The following is a 20,423-nucleotide window of genomic DNA, read 5'->3' on the forward strand; positions in this document are numbered from 1 at the left end:
GTACCAACCAAGGAACAGTCAAGCATTAATAGCCACCACCAGAAGCTAGGAAGAGGCAGGAAGGATTCTACCCAGGGTCACAGAGAGAACATGGCCCTACTGATGCCTCACCTTCAGAATTCTAGTCTTGGAGACTGTAAGAGAATAAACTGTTTTAAGCCACCCAGCTTGTGGTAATTGGTTAACACAGCCCTAGCTAACAAATACACTTTCCATGTATCCTCTCTCAAGAAGTTACTGGAGGATGTGCTCCATTGGAACAAAAGAGTCAAGCAAGAAAGCACATGAGTGCAAGAAGCAGGGACTGTGGCCCAGAGAAGTGGAAGGCACTCCCTGAATGATGGTGGGGGGATGCCCCAGGACACAGCTGGTCTACCCTGGAGCAGCAGTGGCTCCAGGAAGTGTCGACAAGAAAACTATGAGAACCGATTGAAGCTGACAAGTAATCTGAAGTGTGTGACCCTCTGGAGAAGAGTTTTACACTGTTGCTAAAAATTCTAGGAATAATCATAGGAGGAAAATAGAAAATTAATCAAACAGGGGGGAAAGGCTACTATAGCTCTAGAAAAAAAACAAAAAATTAGAATTCTAGTATACCAGGTGTCTCAGCTGTGAGGGACACAATTATATCAACACTGAATATTAACAAACTGTAACTGTATGGGGGGAAGAGAAGGAAATACATATTTTAAAAGGGATGGTGCAAGTTAAATTCTCATCCTCTATAATAAGAAATACATGGAGAATAAAAATGCCTAAGAGAGAAAAAGCAAGAAGTAAGTGTGATTAAAAGATGGAAGGTCTGATAAGAAATAGTAAAAAGAATTTACAGTGATTGCCATTTCAAGAAAAATTTGGGATAGGAAGACATGAAGCAGAAAATTACTGTGTTTGTTATAACTTTAACTTTTAAAACTTTAAAAAAATTTTCAACTATACATGAATACAGATACTATGATGAGATTCCCATGTAACATTCACCCACCTTCAACAATTTCCATGTCATAGTCTAATTCACTTTTCAAACTATGTATTTCTTCAATAAAAAAAATTAATTCAAAGATAAACTATGGTACATCCATCTTTTTAAAGGGGAGACAGTGTTCCAAGGAGAAGAAATAGCAAGTGCAAAGGCCCTGAGGTATGTCTGGAGAACAGAAAGAGGCCAGTAGGGTTGCAGGATGATGGGCAATGGGGAAAGTAGGGTGAGATAAGGTCGGAGAAGTAGGCAAGGCCCTGTAATGTAGAGCTGTTAGTAAGGGTAAGAAATCGGGATGTGTTTGTGTGTTTCCTACAACACATTAAAGCCCTGAGTCTGGAGATGGCCAGGCAGACAAAGGGAAGGCTGTTGAAGACGGTGGGCATGACTTGAGTGAAGACCGCTAGCCAAGGACACCCTGTAGAGGCCACTCACCTTCCCACTTCCACAGGGTGGCCCGGGACGTGTCCTTCCACTGCACGCCCGCCACGAAGGGCAGCCGCCCGTTGTACTGCCCCTTCAGGTGTGTGCTGGTCTCCACGTGGGGATGGCGGACGCTCAGGTGGTGCAGCTGCATTCGGTAATCCACCTGCCTCTCCAGCACCTGCAACACAAACTGGAGACGCACACCCACGACGCTAATCAGATCTGGTGCTAACTACGAGGATGCTTCCAACCTAGAACATTCCACTGGTTCTCCACTGCAGCCTGAGCTCCCCGGCTACCAGGAGCTGCCCCAGCCTACCCCCAAAAGAAACCCTGCACCCCTTAGCAGTCACTCCGCATTGCCTCCTTCCCATACACTCCAGAAACCTACCTTCTGTTTCTATTAATTTACCTCTTCTGGACATTTCTTACAAATAGAGTCATATAGTATGTGGCCTTTGGTGTCAGGCTTCTTTAACACGGCATGATGCTTTCAAGGTTCATCCATGTTTTAGCATGTATCAGAATTTCATTTTTTTCTTTTTAAATTCTACTTATTTTAATTGGAGGATAATTACAATGTTGTGCTGGTTTGTCATACATCAACATGAATCAGCCATAGATACACATATGTCTCCTCTCCCTTGAACCTTCTTCCCACCTCCAAATCCATCCCACCCCAGAACTTCATTCTTATTACTGAATGATATTCTATTGTATAGATAAATATATTTGTCAATTTATTCATTGATGAACATTTGGGTTGTTTCTACTTTGGGGTTATTATGAATAAAGCTGGTATAAATGTTCAAGTACAAGTTTTGTGTGGACATAAGTTTTCAATTCTCCTGAGTACCTAGGGGTAGAATTGTTGGGTCATACAGTAACTCTGTGTTTAATATTTTAAAGAAACATAAAACTCTTTTTTTCTAAACAATCACACCATTTTATGATGCCACCAATATGAGTCCTAATTTCCCTGCATCCTCACGAACACTTGTTAGTTTCTTTTTCATTGCAGCTAGTCTAGTGGTAGGCTGGCTTCCCAGGTGATGCTAGTGGTAAAATGCAGCTGCCAATGCAGAAGACTCGAGAGACGTGGGTTCAATGCCTGGGTCGAGAAGACCCCCTGGAGTAGGAAACTGCACCCCACTCCAGTATTCTTGCCCGGAAAATTCCATGGACAGAGGAACTACACTCCATGGGGCTAAAAAGAGTCAGACACAACTGAGCAATCGAGAGTCGCATGCTGGTGGTAGCATCTCACTGCGGTTTTGATTTTAATTTCTCTAATGACTAATTAGCTTAAGCAACTTTTCATGAATCTATTGGCCACTTGTGTACTTCTTTGGAGAAATATCTATTCAAATCCTTTATCGTTTTCATGTTGAGTTGTAAGTGTTCTTTATCTATTCTGGATACAATTCCTCTATCAGATATACGATTTGCAGATGTTTTCTTCCATCCCGTGGGTTGTTACTTCACTTTCGTGACGGTGTCTTTGAAGACAAATTCGGGGTTTTCTGTTGTTTTTAAAATTTTTACTTACTTATTTTTGACTGCACTGGGTCTTCGTTATAGCCTGTGGGCCCCTCTAGTTGTGGCACGTGGGCTTAGCTGCCCTGTGGCTAATGGGATCTTATTTCCCTGATCAGGGATTGAGCCCCCATCCCCTGCATTGAAAGGTGGATTCTTAACCACTGGACCTTCAAGAAAGTGCCAGGTTTTTAGCTTGATGAAATCCAGTGTATTTTTGTCGTTATACTGTTGGTGTCGTATCTCAGAAATCCAAGGTAATAAAGATTTCCTCTTATGTTTTTTTCCTAAGAGTTTCATATCTCTTGTATTTAGGTCTATAACCTATTTGAGTTAGTTTTTATATATGATATGAAGTAAGTGTGCAACTTCATATTCTTAAACATGACTATTCAGCTGCCCCACACCACTTGTTGAAAAGATTGTTGTTTCCCCTCTACAATTACCTTGGCACGCTTGTCAAAGATCAACCAAGTGTTAAGTACAAGGGCTTATTTTTTATTTTATTTTTTTTTGTAAGGGCTTATTTTTTAATTCCGGGTTCTATTCTGCTGGTCTGTATGTATAGACTTATGCCACTACCATAATACTCTTAATTACTGTAACTTTGTAGTGAGTTTGGAAATGGGGAAGAGTGAATCTTCCAAGTTTGTTCTTTTTCAAACTGTCTTACTTACCCTGGGTCCCTTGAAATTCCATATGAATTTTAGGATCAGCTATCAAAAAGATAGTGCAGATTTTGATAGGGAGAGAGAGAGATTGTTGAATCTGCAGATCAATTTAGGAAGTCTTGTAAACTTCACATTAAATATTCCAATTCAAGTACATGAGATACCCTCCCATTTATTTTGGTTTTCTTTAGTTTCTTTTAATTTATTTAATTGGAGGCTAATTACTTTACAATATTGTGGTGGTTCTTGCCATACATTCGCATGAATCAGCCATGGGCGTCCATGTGTTCCCCATGCTGAACCCCCCTCCCACCCGCCTCCCCCTTTCTTTAGTTCCTTTCAACAATGCTTTGTAGTTTTTGAGAGTATTCATTTTATATTCTTTTGTTAAATTTATCCCTAAGTATTATTCTTTTTATGCTAGTGTAAATGAAATTATTTTAATTTCTTCCTCAGGTTTTTCATTGCTAGTGTAGAGAAATACAATTAATTTTTGTATATTAATTCTGTATCCTGCAACTTTGATGAACTCATTTATGAGCTCTAATAGACTTTTTTTTTTTTTTGGTGAGTTTATTCAGTTCATTTGCTCAGTTGTGTCCGACTCTGTGCAACCCGATGGACTGCAGCACACCAGGCTTCCCTGTCCATCACCAACTCCCAGAGCTTACTCAAACTCATGTCCATCGAGTCAGTGATGCCATCCAACCATCCCATCCTCTGTTATCCCCTTCTCCTCCTGCCTTCAATCTTTCCCAGCATTGGGGTCTTTTCTAGTGAGTCAGTTCTTTGCATCAGGTGGCCAAAGTATTGGAGTTTCAGCTTCAGCATCAGTCCTTCCAATGAATATTCAGGACTGATCTCCTTTAGGATGAACTGGCTTGATCTCCTTGCAGTCCAAGGGACTCTCCAGAGTCTACTCCAACACCACAGTTCAAAAGCATCAATTCTTCGGCGCTCAGCTTTCTTCACAGTCCAACTCTCACATCCATACATGACTACTGGAAAAACCACAGCTTTGACTAGACGGACCTTTGTTGGCAAAGTAATGTCTCTGCTTTTTAATATGCTATCTAGGTTGATCATAGCTTTCTTTCCAAGGAGCAAGCATCTTTTAATTTCATGGCTGCAATCACCATCTGCAGTGATTTTGGAGCCCCCAAAAATAAAGTCTGACACCGTTGCCATTGTTTCCCTTCTATTTGCCATGAAGTGAGGGGACTGGATGCCATGATCTTAGTTTTCTGGATGTTGAGTTTTAAGCCAACTTTTTCACTCTCCTCTTCCACTTTCATCAAGAGGCTCTTTAGTTCCGCTTCACTTTCTGCCATAAGGGTGGTGTCATCTGCATATCTGAGGTTATTGATATTTCTCCCGGCAATCGATTCCAGCTTGTGCTTCTTCCAGGCCAGTGTTTTGCATCATGTACTCTGCATATAAGTTAAGTAAGCAGGGTGACAATATGCAGCCTTGATGTACTCCTTTCCCAATTTGGAACCAGTCTGTTGTTTCAGTCCTAACTGTTGCTTCCTGACCTGCATACAGATTTCTCAGGAGGCAGGTCAGGTGGTCTGGTATTCCCATCTCTTTAAGAATTTTCCACAGTTTGTTGTGATCCACACAGTCAAAGGCTTTGGCGTAGTCAATAAAGCAGAAATAGATGTTTTTCTGGAACTCTCTTGCTTTTTCTACGCTCCAGTGGAGTTGGAAATTTGATCTCTGGTTCCTCTGCCTTTTCTAAATCCAGCTTGAACATCTGGAAGTTCACGGTTCATGTACTGTTGAAGCCTGGCTTGGAGAATTTTGGGCATTACTTTACTAATGTGTGAGATGAGTGCAATTGTGCGGTAGTTTGAATGGTCTTTGGCATTGCCTTTCTTTGGGATTGGAATGAAAACTGACATTTTCCAGTCCCGTGGCCACTGCTGAGTTTTCCAAGTTTTCTGGCATATTGAGTGCAGCACTTTCACAGCATCATCTTTCAGGATTTGAAATAGCTCAACTGGAATTCCATCACCTCCACTAGCTTTGTTCGTAGTAATTCTTCCTAAGGACCACTTGACTTCACATTCCAGGATGTCTGGCTCTAGGTGAGTGATCACACCATCGTGATTATCTGGGTCGTGAAGATCTTTTTTGTACAGTTCTTCTGTGTATTCTTGCCACCTCTTCTTAATATCTTCTGCTTCTATTAGGTCCATACCATTTCTGTTCTTTACTGAGCCCATCTTTGCATGAAATGTTCCCTTGGTATCTCTAATTTTCTTGAAGAAATCTCTAGTCTTTCCCATTCTATTGTTTTCCTCTATTTCCTTGCATTGATCACTGAGGAAGGTGAGTTCATTAGGGTCTTCTATTAATATATACAAGATTGGGCTTCCCAGGTGGCGCTAGTGATAAAGAATCCACCTGCCAATGCAGGAGACACAAGAGACATGGGTTCGATCCCTGGGTAGGGAAGATCCCCTGGAGAAGGAAATGGCAACCCACTGTAGTATTCTTGCCTGGAAAATTCCAGGGACAGAGGAGCCTGGTGGGCTACAGTCCACGGGGTTGCAGAGTCAGGCATTACTGAGCGACTGACTATAACATATGTACAAGATCATGTCATCTGTAAATAGAAATAATTTTACTTATTTTCCAATCTAAATGCCTTTTCTTTACTCCTTTTTTCTTTCTTTTTGGCCTAAATGTCCTAGCTAGAACCTCCAGTATAATGTGAAAAAGAAGTGGTGAAAAGCAGACATCGTATCTTTTCCCTGATCTTAGGGGGAAAGCATTTAGCCTCTCAACATTAAGTATGATGTTAGCTGTGGGTTTGTCACAAACGGCCTTTATCAGGTTGAGGAAGTGCCCTTCCACTGCTAGACTACTGGGGTGTTGTGCCAGATACTTTTCTGCATCTTTTGAAATGATCATATGGCTTTTGTCCTTCATTCTATTAACATGATATATTACATTGATGGATATTCAAATGTTAAACCAATCTTGCATTCCCGGGATAAATCTTACTTGGTCATATTGTGTAATTCTTTTTATAGATTGCTCAGTGGAGTTTTGGTAGTGTTTTCTTGAGGATTTTGCATCTGTATTTATAAGAGATAATGGTCTCTAGTTTTTCTTATGATGTTTTTGTCTCGTTTGGGCATCAGAATAATACTGGTTGCATAGAATGAACTGGGAAGTGTTTTCTCTTGACTGATCATTTAGTCAATTATTTTATAGTAAGTTAGTTCTGGCACAATCCAGTCCAGTCGAGAGGTGAATAGCCTGAGGCAGACTGGACTTTGAATCCCAGTTCTGCCATAAAGTAGCTGAGAGACCTCATACAAGTCTGTTACACCATTTCTCTTCTATAAAGTGAGAACAGATAATACTTGCCGCACAAGGATTAAATGAGATAATACAAAGATCCTGACACATGGTCTGGTGATACTTTATGACTCATCACTGACCACTCTGCCTTTCCCTCTTCTACTCACTGTCAGCTTCTTAAAGATAAAGATTACTTTATTGCTTCTTGTCTCCCCAGAACCTCACATGGCATCTGCCACACTTTGGAAGGCTTGCAGAAATGCTGCCACAAATCTCTTAATCACTTCACTAAAACCCTGGGGGCCAGATGTTTTCCAGAAATAAGAAACTTTTCCAATTTAGAACATTAATATGATGTATAAACTGCAATTATATATAGAACTCCTACCAACCAAAAGCCAAGTATACTAAATTTTTCCAAATGTCAAACAATACGAAAAATCAGTTCACAGAAAGGGTAATGCAATGGTAGAATAAATATACAAAACAGTGTCTCCCAGCCTTAAGTCATCAGGAAATGCAAATTCAAACAACACGATACCGTTTCCACCCACGTCAGCAGTATTTTTCAAGTGCTAAAAGTACTGGGGAGAAATGCAAATTGCTCCTGTTGGGCATGGCTGGGAGGCAGGTGATGGGCCTAGACATTTTGGAGGGCAAATTGACATAAAGCCAGCAAATGAAAAAGGCCCAAATTTCCAGAAATTCTACATTGTGACATCTGCCCCAGGGACCCCCGACACATGTGCCCAGGGAGGCAAGCCCAAAGATGTTCAGGAATGCATTCTTAGAAACCACCAAGAGGGAAACGGCCTAATAAAATGCAGGACAGAAGCATATGCAACATGATGCAGGTATTTGAAAAAGATGGAGTGGACTTCTATAAGACAACAAGGGACGTTCTCTAAGATCCACCGCTAAAGGAAGCACAGCATGACGTCCCAAACAAAACTAAGTGTGCGTAACAGGGCCACAGAGCAAATATACAGAAAAAGGTCTCCTTTCCAGTGATGCAGACTATAATTATGGCTTTCTCCAGGCAGCTGAGGAGGGGACCAGGAACTGAGATGGTAACTGTGAAAGGGAATTTGAGCCCTATTTTAAATGTTGTATTTTTTAACAAGAATTTATTCATGGAGTACTGGTATCATTTAAAATCAGCTTAATATTTAGGAATGAAGTTAAGCAGGAAGGCACTGAAAGCTACAAAACTGCTGAAATTAGAAATTAGAAAAGACAAATAAATGGAAAGGCATCTTCTGTGTGTAGACTGGAAGACTTCATATTGCTAAGATCCAACAATCTATAGGCTAACAATCTAAGTCTAACAATCTATAGACTTAATGCAAGCCTTATCAAAATCTCAATGGTATTTTTTTTTTTTTTGGTAGAAATAGAAAAGTCCATCTTAAAATCCATATTGAATCTCAAGGAAACTCCAAATAGCCAAAACAATTTTGAAAAAGAAGAACATAATGGGAGGTCTCATGAAGCTACAGTAATCAAAACAGTATTTTGTGACCTAAAAGACAGACATACAACCCAATGGAATACAATAGATTGCCCAGAAATAAGCTCACACATTTACGGCTGGGGGAAAGGACACGTTTTTCAACAAATGGTGCTGGGAAAACTGGGTATTCGATGCAAAAGAAAGAAGTTGGACCCTTATCTTACGCCATACATAGGTTTAGCTCAAAATGGATCAAAGACCTAACTATAAAAACTCTTAGAAGAAAACACGTGATTGAAAAGCTTCATGAGACTGGATTTGGCAATTGATTTATTGAACACGACACCCAAAACACAGGCAACAAAAGTGAAAATAAACATGCTGAACTATGTAAAAATTAAACCCTTTTGTGCAACAAAGATTGCTATTCATGGAGTGAAAAGGCAACCCGTGGAATGGGAGAAAATATTTGTAAACCATACATCTGATAAGGGTTTAGTATCCAGGATACATTAAGAACTACAGTAACAACAAGAAAATAAACAAAAACGACCTGATTCAAAAGGACTAAAGGATTTGAAAAGACGTTTCTCTAAAGATGATAATTAAACAGCCAATAAGAGAATGAAAAGATGCTCAACATCATCAATCACTAGGGAAATGCAAATCTAATCTACGAGACCCTCACACCCATTAAGATGACTACTATTTTAAAAAAAACAAAGCCCAGAAAGAAGTGTTGGTAAGGATGTGGAGGACCTGGAATCCTTGTACACGGATGGTGGGGTGGTAAAATGGTACAACTGCAATGGGAATCAGTATGACAGTTTCTCAAAATGTTAAAAGTAGGATTATTGCATGACCCAGCAATTCTACTTCAGGGTATATACCCCCAAAGCCTGGAAAGCAGGGACTCAAACAGGTATTTGAAGCCAAGTGTCCACTGATGGAATGAATGGATCAGCAAAATGGGGTCCGTCCATACAATGGAATTTCATTCAGACTTATAAACCTTGAGGACGTTATGCTTAGTGAAACAGGCCAGTCACGAAAAGGCACATACTATAGGATCCCACTTACATGAGGTACCTAGAGTCCTAAAATTCAGAGAGACAGGAAATAGAATGGTGGTTGCCAGGGGCTGGGGGAGGGGGATGGAAAGATATTATTTAATGGGTCCGGAGTTTCAGTTCTACAAGATGAAAAAGATGGACCATGGTAACGGCCACGCAACAATATGAATGAGCTTAACACCGCTGAATTGTACACCTAAAAATGGTGAACGTGGTCAATTTCATGTCATGTGTGTGTGTTAGTCTCTCAGTTGTGTTCGACTCTTTGCGACCCCATGGACTGTAGTTCACCAGGCTCCTCTGTCCATGGAATTCTCCAGGCAAGAATACTGGAGTGGGTTGCCATTTCCTTCTCCAGGGGATCTTCCTAGCCAGATATCGAAACAGGGTCTCCTGCGCTGCAGGCAGATTCTTCACCATCTGAGCCACCAGGGAAGCTTTCATGTAATGTATATTTGACCACAGAAGGAGGCCTGGCGTGCTGCGATTCATGGGGTGGTGAAGAGTCGGACACGACTGAGGGACTGAACTGAACTGAAACATTTTAAAAAAACAATTGAAAAAGAAACTCAGAAAGATAACATGTGCCTTGTAAGAGCATGTTCAGAGGCTAGGCTCTCAAGCTACTTCTGATTTTCCAAAAAGAGCGCACCTTCCAGGAAACCCTGCAAGTGAACCGTTTCCAAAATGCATTTTTACAGCTGGAAATCTGCATTTCCCAAGCCCCCTTGCAAACTGCCGCAAGGCACACCAGCAAATGTTTAACTTCCCCAGGGACATGGGGGCCGGAGATGCCAAAGGGAAGATCTCTGGGCCTGAGTTTTAGCTCCTGCGTCCCTGTAACTGAGAACCTGCTGCCACGTGCATGCTGAGCTCCAGGGACTGGCCCTGAGGGGGCAGGACTCACCTCCAGGACGTGATTGCTCAGGGCTGGGCCCGAGTCATTCTGGAAGGTGTGGAGGATGAGGAGGCGCCTCCTGTTGCGGCTGTCATCCCAGTGCTTCCCGTAGCTCGCCTCCAGCTCCCAGCGCAGGTGGCCCGAGCCTTCCTCATGCCGCAGCTGGACCTGGGGACACACCCCCCAGGGAGACCCCCCAAGGAAGGCTTGTGTACCCAGTCCTGAGTCTCCTCGCTGCCACCCATCCCGAGATGCAAGGCTTGCTTATTTGGGGAGAGAATTCTGTAACAGGTATGGATTTTGGGGGGGTTTTTTTGCACTGATTTTGATTTTATAAAATTTTGCATTCGAATATGATTTACTTTCATGACTATATTTCTGGCACCCTCTATCCCGAGGTGAGAAACTAGAAGGCCCCAACCCGAGCCTTATCCATGCCCTGATAAGGAGTAGAAAGAGCCAGCCCACCGTGGGAAGATAACGCCTGATCTTCATAACAGCCCAAGACCTCCCCCTGCTCCCCTCTCCCACAGCAGCCTCTGGTTCCCTGAACTGAATCTACAAGGATCAGGGTTCCCCACCTGGGGGCTCCTGGCATCCTTCTGCTTCCTCCTGCCTCTGAACCACAGGTTGAGGCAACACAGGCTCATCCATTCATTCAATTATTGGACACATTTTTCCCCAGGTACCAGGTAAGCACTTCACTGGGCACTAGATAGCCAGGAAGGAAGGAGCCAGAAGCCCCGCCTTCGTGGAAGCAGTAGGTTGGAGGAAGAGGCAAACTGGAAACAAAGTAAAGTAACCGAGAAATAGCCACTTCTCCCCGTGGCTCGCCCCTCATCACTCTGGTGAACTGCCAGTTCCTTAAGCCCTCCATTCGCCCTTCAGTCCCAGGATCTTTGCACTACTGTTCCCTCTGGCTATAGCACACTTCCACGGGAACAGAACTATCTCATTTTTTACTTTTCAGCTTAAAATACATTTCCACCAAAGAAGCCTTTCCTGCAGCCCCGTCCAAATTAGACTCCCCTGTGTTCGTTCAGTCTCTGCCCTGTTTATCATCCATGGCATTTATAATTCACGCGATTTGGCCCGTGTCTCTTGCTCTCTGGCCCCCACCCAGCAATGGGATGACAGAGACCGGGGGCTGCCCTGAGCACAGCTCTCCCCCAGGGTTGGGCATAGAGCAGGTGTTCAATAAACACCAGCTGAACAGAGGGGAGATGAGACCCAAGTTCCAACCCATGATCCATCCCCATACATGACCTTGAGCAACTGAGCTCTCTGAGGATGGGTTCAGGGTGCTCACCCACCACTTCCCTGACCCTGGGGGGGGCTCTCTCCAGACCCCCTCAACTGGCTCAGGCACCCACCTTGTGACTGAAAGCTGGGATCTGCGTGCAGTGGAGTATGTGGTTCAGCTCCAGCTTGTAGGCGGCCTCTGAGCCGCTCTCTGCCCACAGCTTCTGGCTGGTGCTGCACTCCTGAGCCAGCTGCTTGGCCTGACCTGTGCAGAGCAACCCAGAGACCCTTGCCCTTCCTCTGCCAGGCAGCCCTCCATCCTCATTCTGAGCAGAGGAGCACCCGGCACAGCCCTGCTTCAGCCAGCCCTCTGGACCTGCCTCAACTAACGTCACTCACTGGAATCTGCCAACTGGGAGGTTTTAAGAGACTGATTTATGCCCAACCCCAACACACTCAGGGTTTCCCAGGTGGTTCAGACAGTAAAGAATCCACCTGCAATGCGGGAGACCTGGGCTCAGTCCCTGGGTTGGGAAGATCTCCTGGAGAAGGGCATGGCAACCCACTCCAATATCCTTGCCTAGAGAATCTCCATGGAAAGAGGAGCCTGGTGGGCTACACTTTATGGGGCCACAAAGAGTCAGACACGAATGAGCAACTAAGCAATGCACCAATACACATACTCAGAGTTTTTCTTGTTTTAAAGGGCAGGGACTTAGCTCCATTCAAAGCTAATAGAATGACTCTTTAGCTAAGGAGCTATACGGTAAGGCCAAAACACCCCAGGTGACATTGGCACCTAAGCCCTCGGGGCCACCGCCCCAGGAAAGGGCACAAGTCCAGCCACTCCCCAGCTCGCCCCCCACCAGCACACAGGCATACCCCGGAGGCCATACTTGATCCTCAGGTAGCTGGTCCAGAGGTGGCCCAGCCGCTGCAGCTGGCCCAGGGCACGCAGCCCCACGAGCCCCGGCACAAAGAGCTCAGCACCCAGGGACACCACCTGCAGCCCGTCCTTCACCTTCTTCTCCAGCAGCGCTGTGGGGAGAGCGGGTGGAGAGAGGGCAGGTACAGTGTGGTCATGGGCCGTGCCCCAGGGTGCCAGGCGAGGAAAGGATGGGGGAGCAGCCCAGGGGGTCCCGGTAGAACCAATGCCTGAGTCTCTACCAAGGACCGCTGACATCAGGGCCGCTGATAGCATTTTTACTGTCCAGCTGGCAACCCCAAAAGTCACTTTTGTGGGTCCAGACCAAAAGGTTTTAAATAAAGTATAATAAGACAAATGGGATCAGACAGATAAGAAATGACAGTGCGTCAAGGGTCGTCAGGTAAATTTCACCTTCTGAAACTTGTTTCTGCTACACATTCAGCCTGATCACAGGAACAGTCATGATGGTTAAGACTAACAAATGCACAGGCCAGCTTGGTCACCAGGGCCAGCCACTCACATCACTCCCTCGGAATTTCCCAGAACACCCCACGAGGAGCACTGCTGGGAGGGCTCCACGCCAGCTCCAGCACCAGGGCCGGCGCCTGGTCAGGTGGGTGGGTATCCAGGCCAGGTTGTGTATTCAAGACCCAAACGGAGCCCCATGCGATTTGGGTCAAAAATGCAAAACATGTTTTTTACACATCTTGTAACATGTAATGTGGGTCAGAACCTAGACAGTCCAAAAGGTGCCGGTTTATGGTTCATGGGGCTAGTTGAGCACACTGGGGACTGAGGCAGAGACTGCAAGCAGATATAAGGTCTGGGTTTTCCTTAAATGGAATGTGAATATTGGGAGTTGGGGTGATGGGGACTACGAGTGGGGTACTCAGTCCTCCCCTCGTCTCCCGAAGCCTGGTCACTAAGGAAAGGTGGCAGGGAGGGCCACCACCCTCCTCCTACCTGACACGCGGGCCTCATCACCCAGCAGGTTGCTCAGTGACACAGAGAAGGCCAACCGGCTGCCTGCCTGCCGGCTGAGGTTTCCGGTGAGGACCACAGGGCTGCCCGATGTCACCAGTTTGACCTCCAGCTGGGCCTCAAACCGCTGGGCCTCGCCGCCCACTGCTGGCCACAGGTTGCTCCGGCCCTGGAAAGGTCCCAGATCATTTGCGGGGATGGGCTCGGCTAACAGGCCCCACCCTGACCGCAAGAACCGGGACTGGACAGAGGGCAGGAGATGAAGCCAGGTTAACATGCTTCTGGGCTGATCCTTCTCAAATTTCTTACAAAATTGCTCACAATAGGTAAGTGAAAATGAAAGTGTCAGTCACTCAGTCATGTCCAACTCTGTGTGTCCCCATAAACTGTAGCCCGCCAGGCTCCTCTGTCCATGGGATTCTCCAGGCAAGAATACTGGAGTGGGTTGCCATTTCTTCCCCCAGGGGATCTTCCTGACCCAGGGATCAAACCCAGGTCTCCCACTTTACAGGCAGATTCCTTACCTTCTGAGCCACCAGGGAATGGGTAATTCCTATTCAAATTCAGACAAAGTATGAATGACTCTTCCTCCCTGCCCCCTTTCAATCTGTCAGGGACTCTTGGCCAGCTCTCCCTGCAGAATATTCTGGAATCTAACCACTTTGGCCACCTCCACCACTGCCCCGGCTTGAGCCTGCTCATCATGCCTGTGTTGCTGACAACCTTCTCCCCGCTCTCCTGGCTCCTGCCCTGGTGACCAGGGGGAGCACTTCCACGCACGGGAGATGATGGCATGCCTATCTTCCTCGGGGTAAAAGCCAAAGCCCTTGCAAAGGTCAACAAGGTCCAGTGGTCAAGAATCCACCTCCCAATGCAGGGCACGTGGGCTCGATCCTGGTCGGGGAACTAAGATCCCACATGTTGTGGGGCCACTAAGCACTTGAGCCACAACTTGAGAGCCCACATGCTGCAACGAAGACCCGATGCAGCTGAATGAACAAACACACAAATAAATATTTTAAAAACAACAGCAATAAGCCAGACTAGCTCCGGAAGTCAGCCACGCAGCCCTGGCCAGACAAAGCAAACGGTACAAGGCAGGACCCCGGCAGGTAAGACACAGATGACCCCAAACATACTCCATGTCTCCACGATTGAGGTTTGTCCAGAGAACCCATAGCAGCTGCGGCTGCCAACTTTGATGGCTGTGCCGACTGTAGACCCATCCTACAGACCTCTCTGCTGGCTGCCAGCTGATCTGATTATCCAAAAGATGAAACAACGGCCTCACTGTTCCCAGACTGTCCGCTGCTTTATGCTGTTGTTCAGTCACTCAGCCGTGTCCAACTCTTTGTGACCCCATGGACTGCCGCACGCCAGGCTTCCCCATGCTTTACTGTCTCCTGGAGCTTGCTCAGACTCATGTCCATCGAGTCGGTGATGCCATCCAACCATCTCATCCTCTGTCATCCCCTTCTCCTCCTGCCCTCAATCCCTCCCAGCATCAGGGTCTTTTCTCTCTTGTAAATCCTGTTTTTGCCTTTGTTCCTTGACAACAGTCACAAATCAGTGTCCTCTGATTACTCTGTGGCAAAGCCTTACATGGTCGGTCCTCTCATTTTCCATCCCTTCTCCTGTGCTGATCCAACCACACGGGCCTCAGGCTGTGCTTCTGACATCCTGTGCACATTCCTGCCCCAGGACCTTGGTACGTGCTGTGCGCTTTACCTGCAATACCCTTCCCCCAGTGATTCACATAGCTCTCTTCTGCACATTCCTTATGTCTTTGCTAAAGGTTATCTCCTCAGTCAGGCTTATCCTGTAAGCCTATTTAAAACTGAAGAGATTTTCCTGGCAGTCCAGTGGCTAAGACCCTGTGGTCCCAATCTGGGGGCCCAGGTTCAATCCCTGGTCAGAGAACAAGATCCTACGTGCCACAACTAAGAGTCAGTGCAGCCAAATGATTAAGTAAAAAACTGAAGCCAACTTTCAGACCCTTTTTCTCATAGTCCAGACCCCTGTATCTAGCTCATCAATTCCCTTTTCTTACAGCGCTTACATTCACCTAGCATCACAATTTGCTTATGTATTTTATGATCTCTCCCATTCTCTTCCAAAAGGAGAGAATTCTGTATGCCTATCTCTTCCACTGAGCTGTCTTCCTGGCACATTGTAGGTACCACTCCAGTACTCTTGCCTGGAAAATCCCATGGACGGAGGAGCCTGGTAGGCTGCAGTCCATGGGGTCGCTAAGAGTCGGACACGACTGAGCGATTTCACTTTCACTTTTCACTTTCATGCATTGGAGAAGGAAATGGCAACCCACTCCGGTGTTCTTACCTGGAGAATCCCAGGGGTGGGAGAGCCTGGTGGGCTGACGTCTATGGGGTCACACAGAGTCGGACATGACTGAAGTGACTTAGCAGCAGCAATAAGCAGCTACTGCATAAATGAATAAAGACAATGAAAAATAAGTTTCATTCCCCTTCCTGGTCTCACAGCCTCCCTCAAAGGCCACCACCGTGCCTGCATCTGTGCATCTTCCAGAGACAGTGTGGGCCTACAGATATGAGTCTGTCTCTGTGTACTTGTGTGTACATGTGTACATACATGTGTATATACACGTGTGTACACGTGTACTCAATCACACACACACGCTGCCTCTTGCTCTGCACAAAAACAGACGCAGACTCTCCACTCTGCTCCGCTTCTCTCACTTCATGGTGTGTCTTGCTAATGCTTCTCTCCGGTCTGTATCAGAAGCTGCTCGGCAGTTAGCTGTAGCTTTCGCAAAGTGCAGCCCGAGCATAGCATGATTATAGAATTTCTCATCCAAACCAGAATACTTATCAGTTAAAGAGACCACTAATCAGGGACTTCCCTGGTGGTCCAGTGGCTAAGATTCCACACTCCCAATGTAGGGGGTCCTGGGTCAGGGAACTAGGTTCCCATATGCTGCAACTAAAGATCCCATAAGCCGCAGGAGAGATCGGAGATCCCATGTGCACCAACTAAGACTCCGTGCAGCCAAATAAATATATATATTTTTTAAAAAAGAGAGCGAGAAACAGTAATCACAGCTGAGCTGGATCAATAGCAACCTGGGACTTAGGGATGCTCTATCATTGCACAGGGGAGAGGGCACTGACATCTAACACTCTCCTCCACACTGTCCTTAAAGCCCACAAACTCTGAGTTGACTTGAGCCCAGCCTTTCTGCTTTGTATTCCTGAGTTCATCTGCCTTAGCTTCCTCATTTCCTGCAGGCTTACGGAGAGGACTAAAAGAGAGACCCAGAGTCAAAGCCATATGTGTCCCCTGCCCATCCTAGAAAAGGCTTTGCAAAGTTCTGAAGCTCCAGCTGTTACCAGGATCGTGATGAATCTGAGGCAGCTAGAACTGGAGTTTCTCTAAAGGCCAATGCTTCCAGGCCTGCAGGACAGCCCTCTGGAGAGCAGCAGGCTGGCCTGCAGGGAGGGGCCGGCAATTAGCACTAGTGTGCTTAGCAAAGCAGGATTGCTTCAGGGCTCCTGGGAGCTCTGAAATGATGCATAGTCTCAGCCAGCAGGCAGCTGGGGTTCTAAGAGGAAGATGCTCTCCCTTGACACTTGGTCTTCGCACCAGACAGGAAGCAGATTTGGGAGCTCAGAGTGTGTTCATGCTGCAAAAATTCCAACCCTGGCTTTAATTTTCAAGTCGGACCTCTCTGAGAATCCACTGGAGACAGATACAGAACAACCAGACTCATGGCCAAAGGGGCCCAGAGGTCCTGCTTGGCAGGAGCAAGTCTCCAGCTGCTCATTTTATCCTTTTTGGAGTCACAGACCTGCTTGAGCATTGGCTGGAAGGTCTAAACCCTCTCCCCAGAAGGAGAACAGACACAAAACTTCTGCACAATTGCAGGGGCTTCAGAGGATCCACTGAGTCCCATTTAGGTCCTCCAGGTTGAAAACCTTAAAAAGTACCTATAGGGCTTCCTTGGTGGCTCAGTAGTAAAGAATCCACCCATCAATGCAAGGGACACAGGTTTGATTTCCAGTCTGGGAAGAACCCACATGTGGTGAAGCAACTCAGTAGCAAGCCACAACTACCGAGCCTGTGCTCAAGGGCCCGGGAGCCACAAGAGAAGTCCCCACACTGCAAATAGAGAGTAGTCCCTGCTCCCTGCAACTAGAGAAAAGATCACACAGCTACAAAGGGCCAGCACAGTCAAAAACAAACAAATAGATGTTTTTTAAAAACTGAAAGGTTTTTCAAATCTATAATGTTGTGAGCTGAACTGTGCTTCCCTCCAAAGCTAACCCCCAGGACTTGTGAATGTGACCATACTGATAAACAGGATCTTTGCAGATGAAGGCAGGATGAGGTCATTTGTGTGGACCTTAATCCAGCCTGGGAAACTTACAAAAAGAGAGATTTGGGCATAGATGCCTACAGAGGGCAGACAATGAGGAGACAAGGCGGAAGACAGCCACTTAAAAGCCAAGGAATCCCCAAGGCTACTAGAGACCAGGAGAGAAGCATGGATTAGAGCCTTAGCAGGAACCAACTCTGCCAGCATGTTGATTTTGAACTTCTAGCCTCCAGAACTATGAGAAAATTTCCATTGTTTAAGCCCCTTAAAATTCAGGGTACTTTGATAGAGCAGCCCTGGAAAACTCACACAGATTTCTCGGTGTGTGCCTTGACATTTCTTCTGGAAATCTGGGGAGTAGCACTCTTTGACTTACCATTTTATACCTTTGTCTACTCTGAATTTCTTAAAGCATGCTCCTGTGTTACTATTATCAATTTTTGACATCGATGGTGGTAAGATCTGAACCCATTTTTGTTTTCACACTAGATGGTCCTAGTAGGTGGATAGAGAAGAACAGCTAAAGTACAAGAGGGACTTCCCTGGTGGTCCAGTGGTTAAGAATCTGCTTACCAATGCAGGGGATTTGGGTTTGATTCCTTGTCAGGAAACTAGATTCCACATGCCTCAGGGCAACTGAACCCACACACCGCAACTGAAAGGTCCTGCATGCCACAGTGAAGGTCCCATGTGATGCAACTAAGGTCCCAATAAATCAATAAAGATTTTTTAAACATCCACCTTCCAATGCAGGGGACATGGGTTCGATCCCTGGTCAGGGAACTAAGATCCCACATGCCACGGGGCAACTAAGCCCATGCCCTACAACTACTGAGTCCACGCGTCGCAGCAAAAGATCCCATATGCTGCAGCAAAGATCCCTCATGCCACAACGAAGACTCGATGCAATCGAACAAATTAATAAATTAAAAAAGAAACAAAATACACCAAAGGAGGTGGTGATGAGTAAGCAGGGATTGGGACCGGAAGTGTCCTGGGAGGTGGCAGGTGTCAACACCAGGGGTTTGAAGACGGGGTGCAAACCTTGATGTAGTAGACGTCCCTTTCATCCAGGATCAACTCCAGGTGACCCATGCGGGCCCTCTGGACAGTCTCGATCTTTCCTGGGAGACAACATGAGAGTTTAGAGACCAGGGTTCAACATCCTGGATCCACCCCTGCCTTCGCTGGGGGATGTCCTCCTGGCTTCCTAGTCTCTGAGCCCCGGGGTTCTCATCCATTAAACCGGGCTCTATGTAGTGCCAACCTCAGAAGGTGGCTGAAGAGTCCACAGTGAGAGGGCTGTATCTGGCCCACGGATCCGGCCTCTGGCCGGGGGCAGAGTGACGGGGGACCACTGTCTTTACCATCAAGCTCGATTCTCTTCTTGGGATGGAGCAGCTTGAGACGGAACTTCCCCTGAGGCCAGCTGTAGCTGATGTCCACCCCGACGTCCCTGGGCACTTCCGATTCGGGCGTGCCCATGAAGATGTGAGCTGAGGCTTCTTGAGGGAGCCAGCAGTCCTTCTGGAAACACAGCAGAGTCCTCAAGACCGAGAACCCAACCAGGTCCCACCCCCCCCGAAAAAAACCTGAGTTCTGGGCCTCCCCCATTGTTCAGTGGTAAAGAATCCACCTGCCAACGTAGAAGACACAGGTTCCATCCCTGGTCCAGGAAGATCCCACAATCTGCAGAGCAACTAAGCCCATGCGCCTCAACTACTGAGCCTGTGCTCTGGGGCCTGGGAACTGCAGCTCCTGAGGCTACATGCAGAAATTACTGAAGCCCAAACACTCTAGAGCCCATGATCCGAAACAAGAGAAGCCACTGCAGTGAGGAGCCCAAGCTCTCCCAATAGCCGCAACTAGAGAAAAGCAATGAAGACCCAAAAGTAAATAAATGTGTTTCCAAAAAAAACCCCAAACCTGAGTTCTTATGGTCATTCTTGTCCTCAAAAGACAAGAACCCTAAAACCAGGAGTCTGGGGCTATACATCCTGGAGGAGAGTCCTACAGGACAACTCAGGAGCAGCTGCAACACACACCTGCCTGGACCCCCCTGGGCCCCTTCACCAGCTCAGCGTGCTCATCTCCCAGCTTTTGTGTGCTTTGCCTTTTTTAAAAAAAAACACAAATGTTTTATTTTGTATTGGGGTGTAACTGATTAACAATGTTGTGACAGTATCAGGTGGAGAATGAAGGGGCTCAGCCCCATACACATACATGTATCCATCCTCCCCCAGACTCCCCTCCCATCCAGGCTGCCACATGACATTGAGCAGAGTTCCCCGTGCTGTACGGCAGATCCCTGTTGGGTGTCCATGTTAAATACGGCTGTTTGTACATGTCCATCCCTAACTCCCTAACTATCCCTTGCCCCATCCTTCCCGCTGGCAACCATAAGCTCGTTCTCAGCCTGTGAGTCTGTTTCTGTAAGTAAGTGTATCCTGCACCATCGTACATTCACCCAGAACCAAGTAACATTCACTGCTGTGTGCGAGGCACCGTTACAGGCACAGGGGGTGCAGCCGAGTGTTATACACAAAGTCCTGCCCTCCTGGCAGCCA

At 46.3% G+C, this 20,423-nt stretch overlaps 1 protein-coding gene across 1 annotated transcript in view; it reads right to left on the reverse strand.

Annotated features, from left to right (window-relative positions):
* Positions 1-20,423, reverse strand: part of LOC616782 (uncharacterized) — a 164,984-nt gene that overhangs the window by 94,442 nt on the left and 50,119 nt on the right. The window contains exons 22-28 of the mRNA XM_059881464.1: positions 19,224-19,383; positions 18,901-18,980; positions 13,485-13,671; positions 12,476-12,631; positions 11,725-11,858; positions 10,361-10,519; positions 1,415-1,595 (exon numbers count right to left, since the gene is read on the reverse strand). Of these exons, the coding sequence (XP_059737447.1) occupies positions 1,415-1,595; positions 10,361-10,519; positions 11,725-11,858; positions 12,476-12,631; positions 13,485-13,671; positions 18,901-18,980; positions 19,224-19,383 (1,057 nt within the window). The remainder of the gene's footprint in view (positions 1-1,414; positions 1,596-10,360; positions 10,520-11,724; positions 11,859-12,475; positions 12,632-13,484; positions 13,672-18,900; positions 18,981-19,223; positions 19,384-20,423) is intronic.

This window comes from Bos taurus, chromosome 25, assembly GCF_002263795.3.
Source record: "Bos taurus isolate L1 Dominette 01449 registration number 42190680 breed Hereford chromosome 25, ARS-UCD2.0, whole genome shotgun sequence".
NCBI lineage: Eukaryota > Metazoa > Chordata > Mammalia > Artiodactyla > Bovidae > Bos > Bos taurus.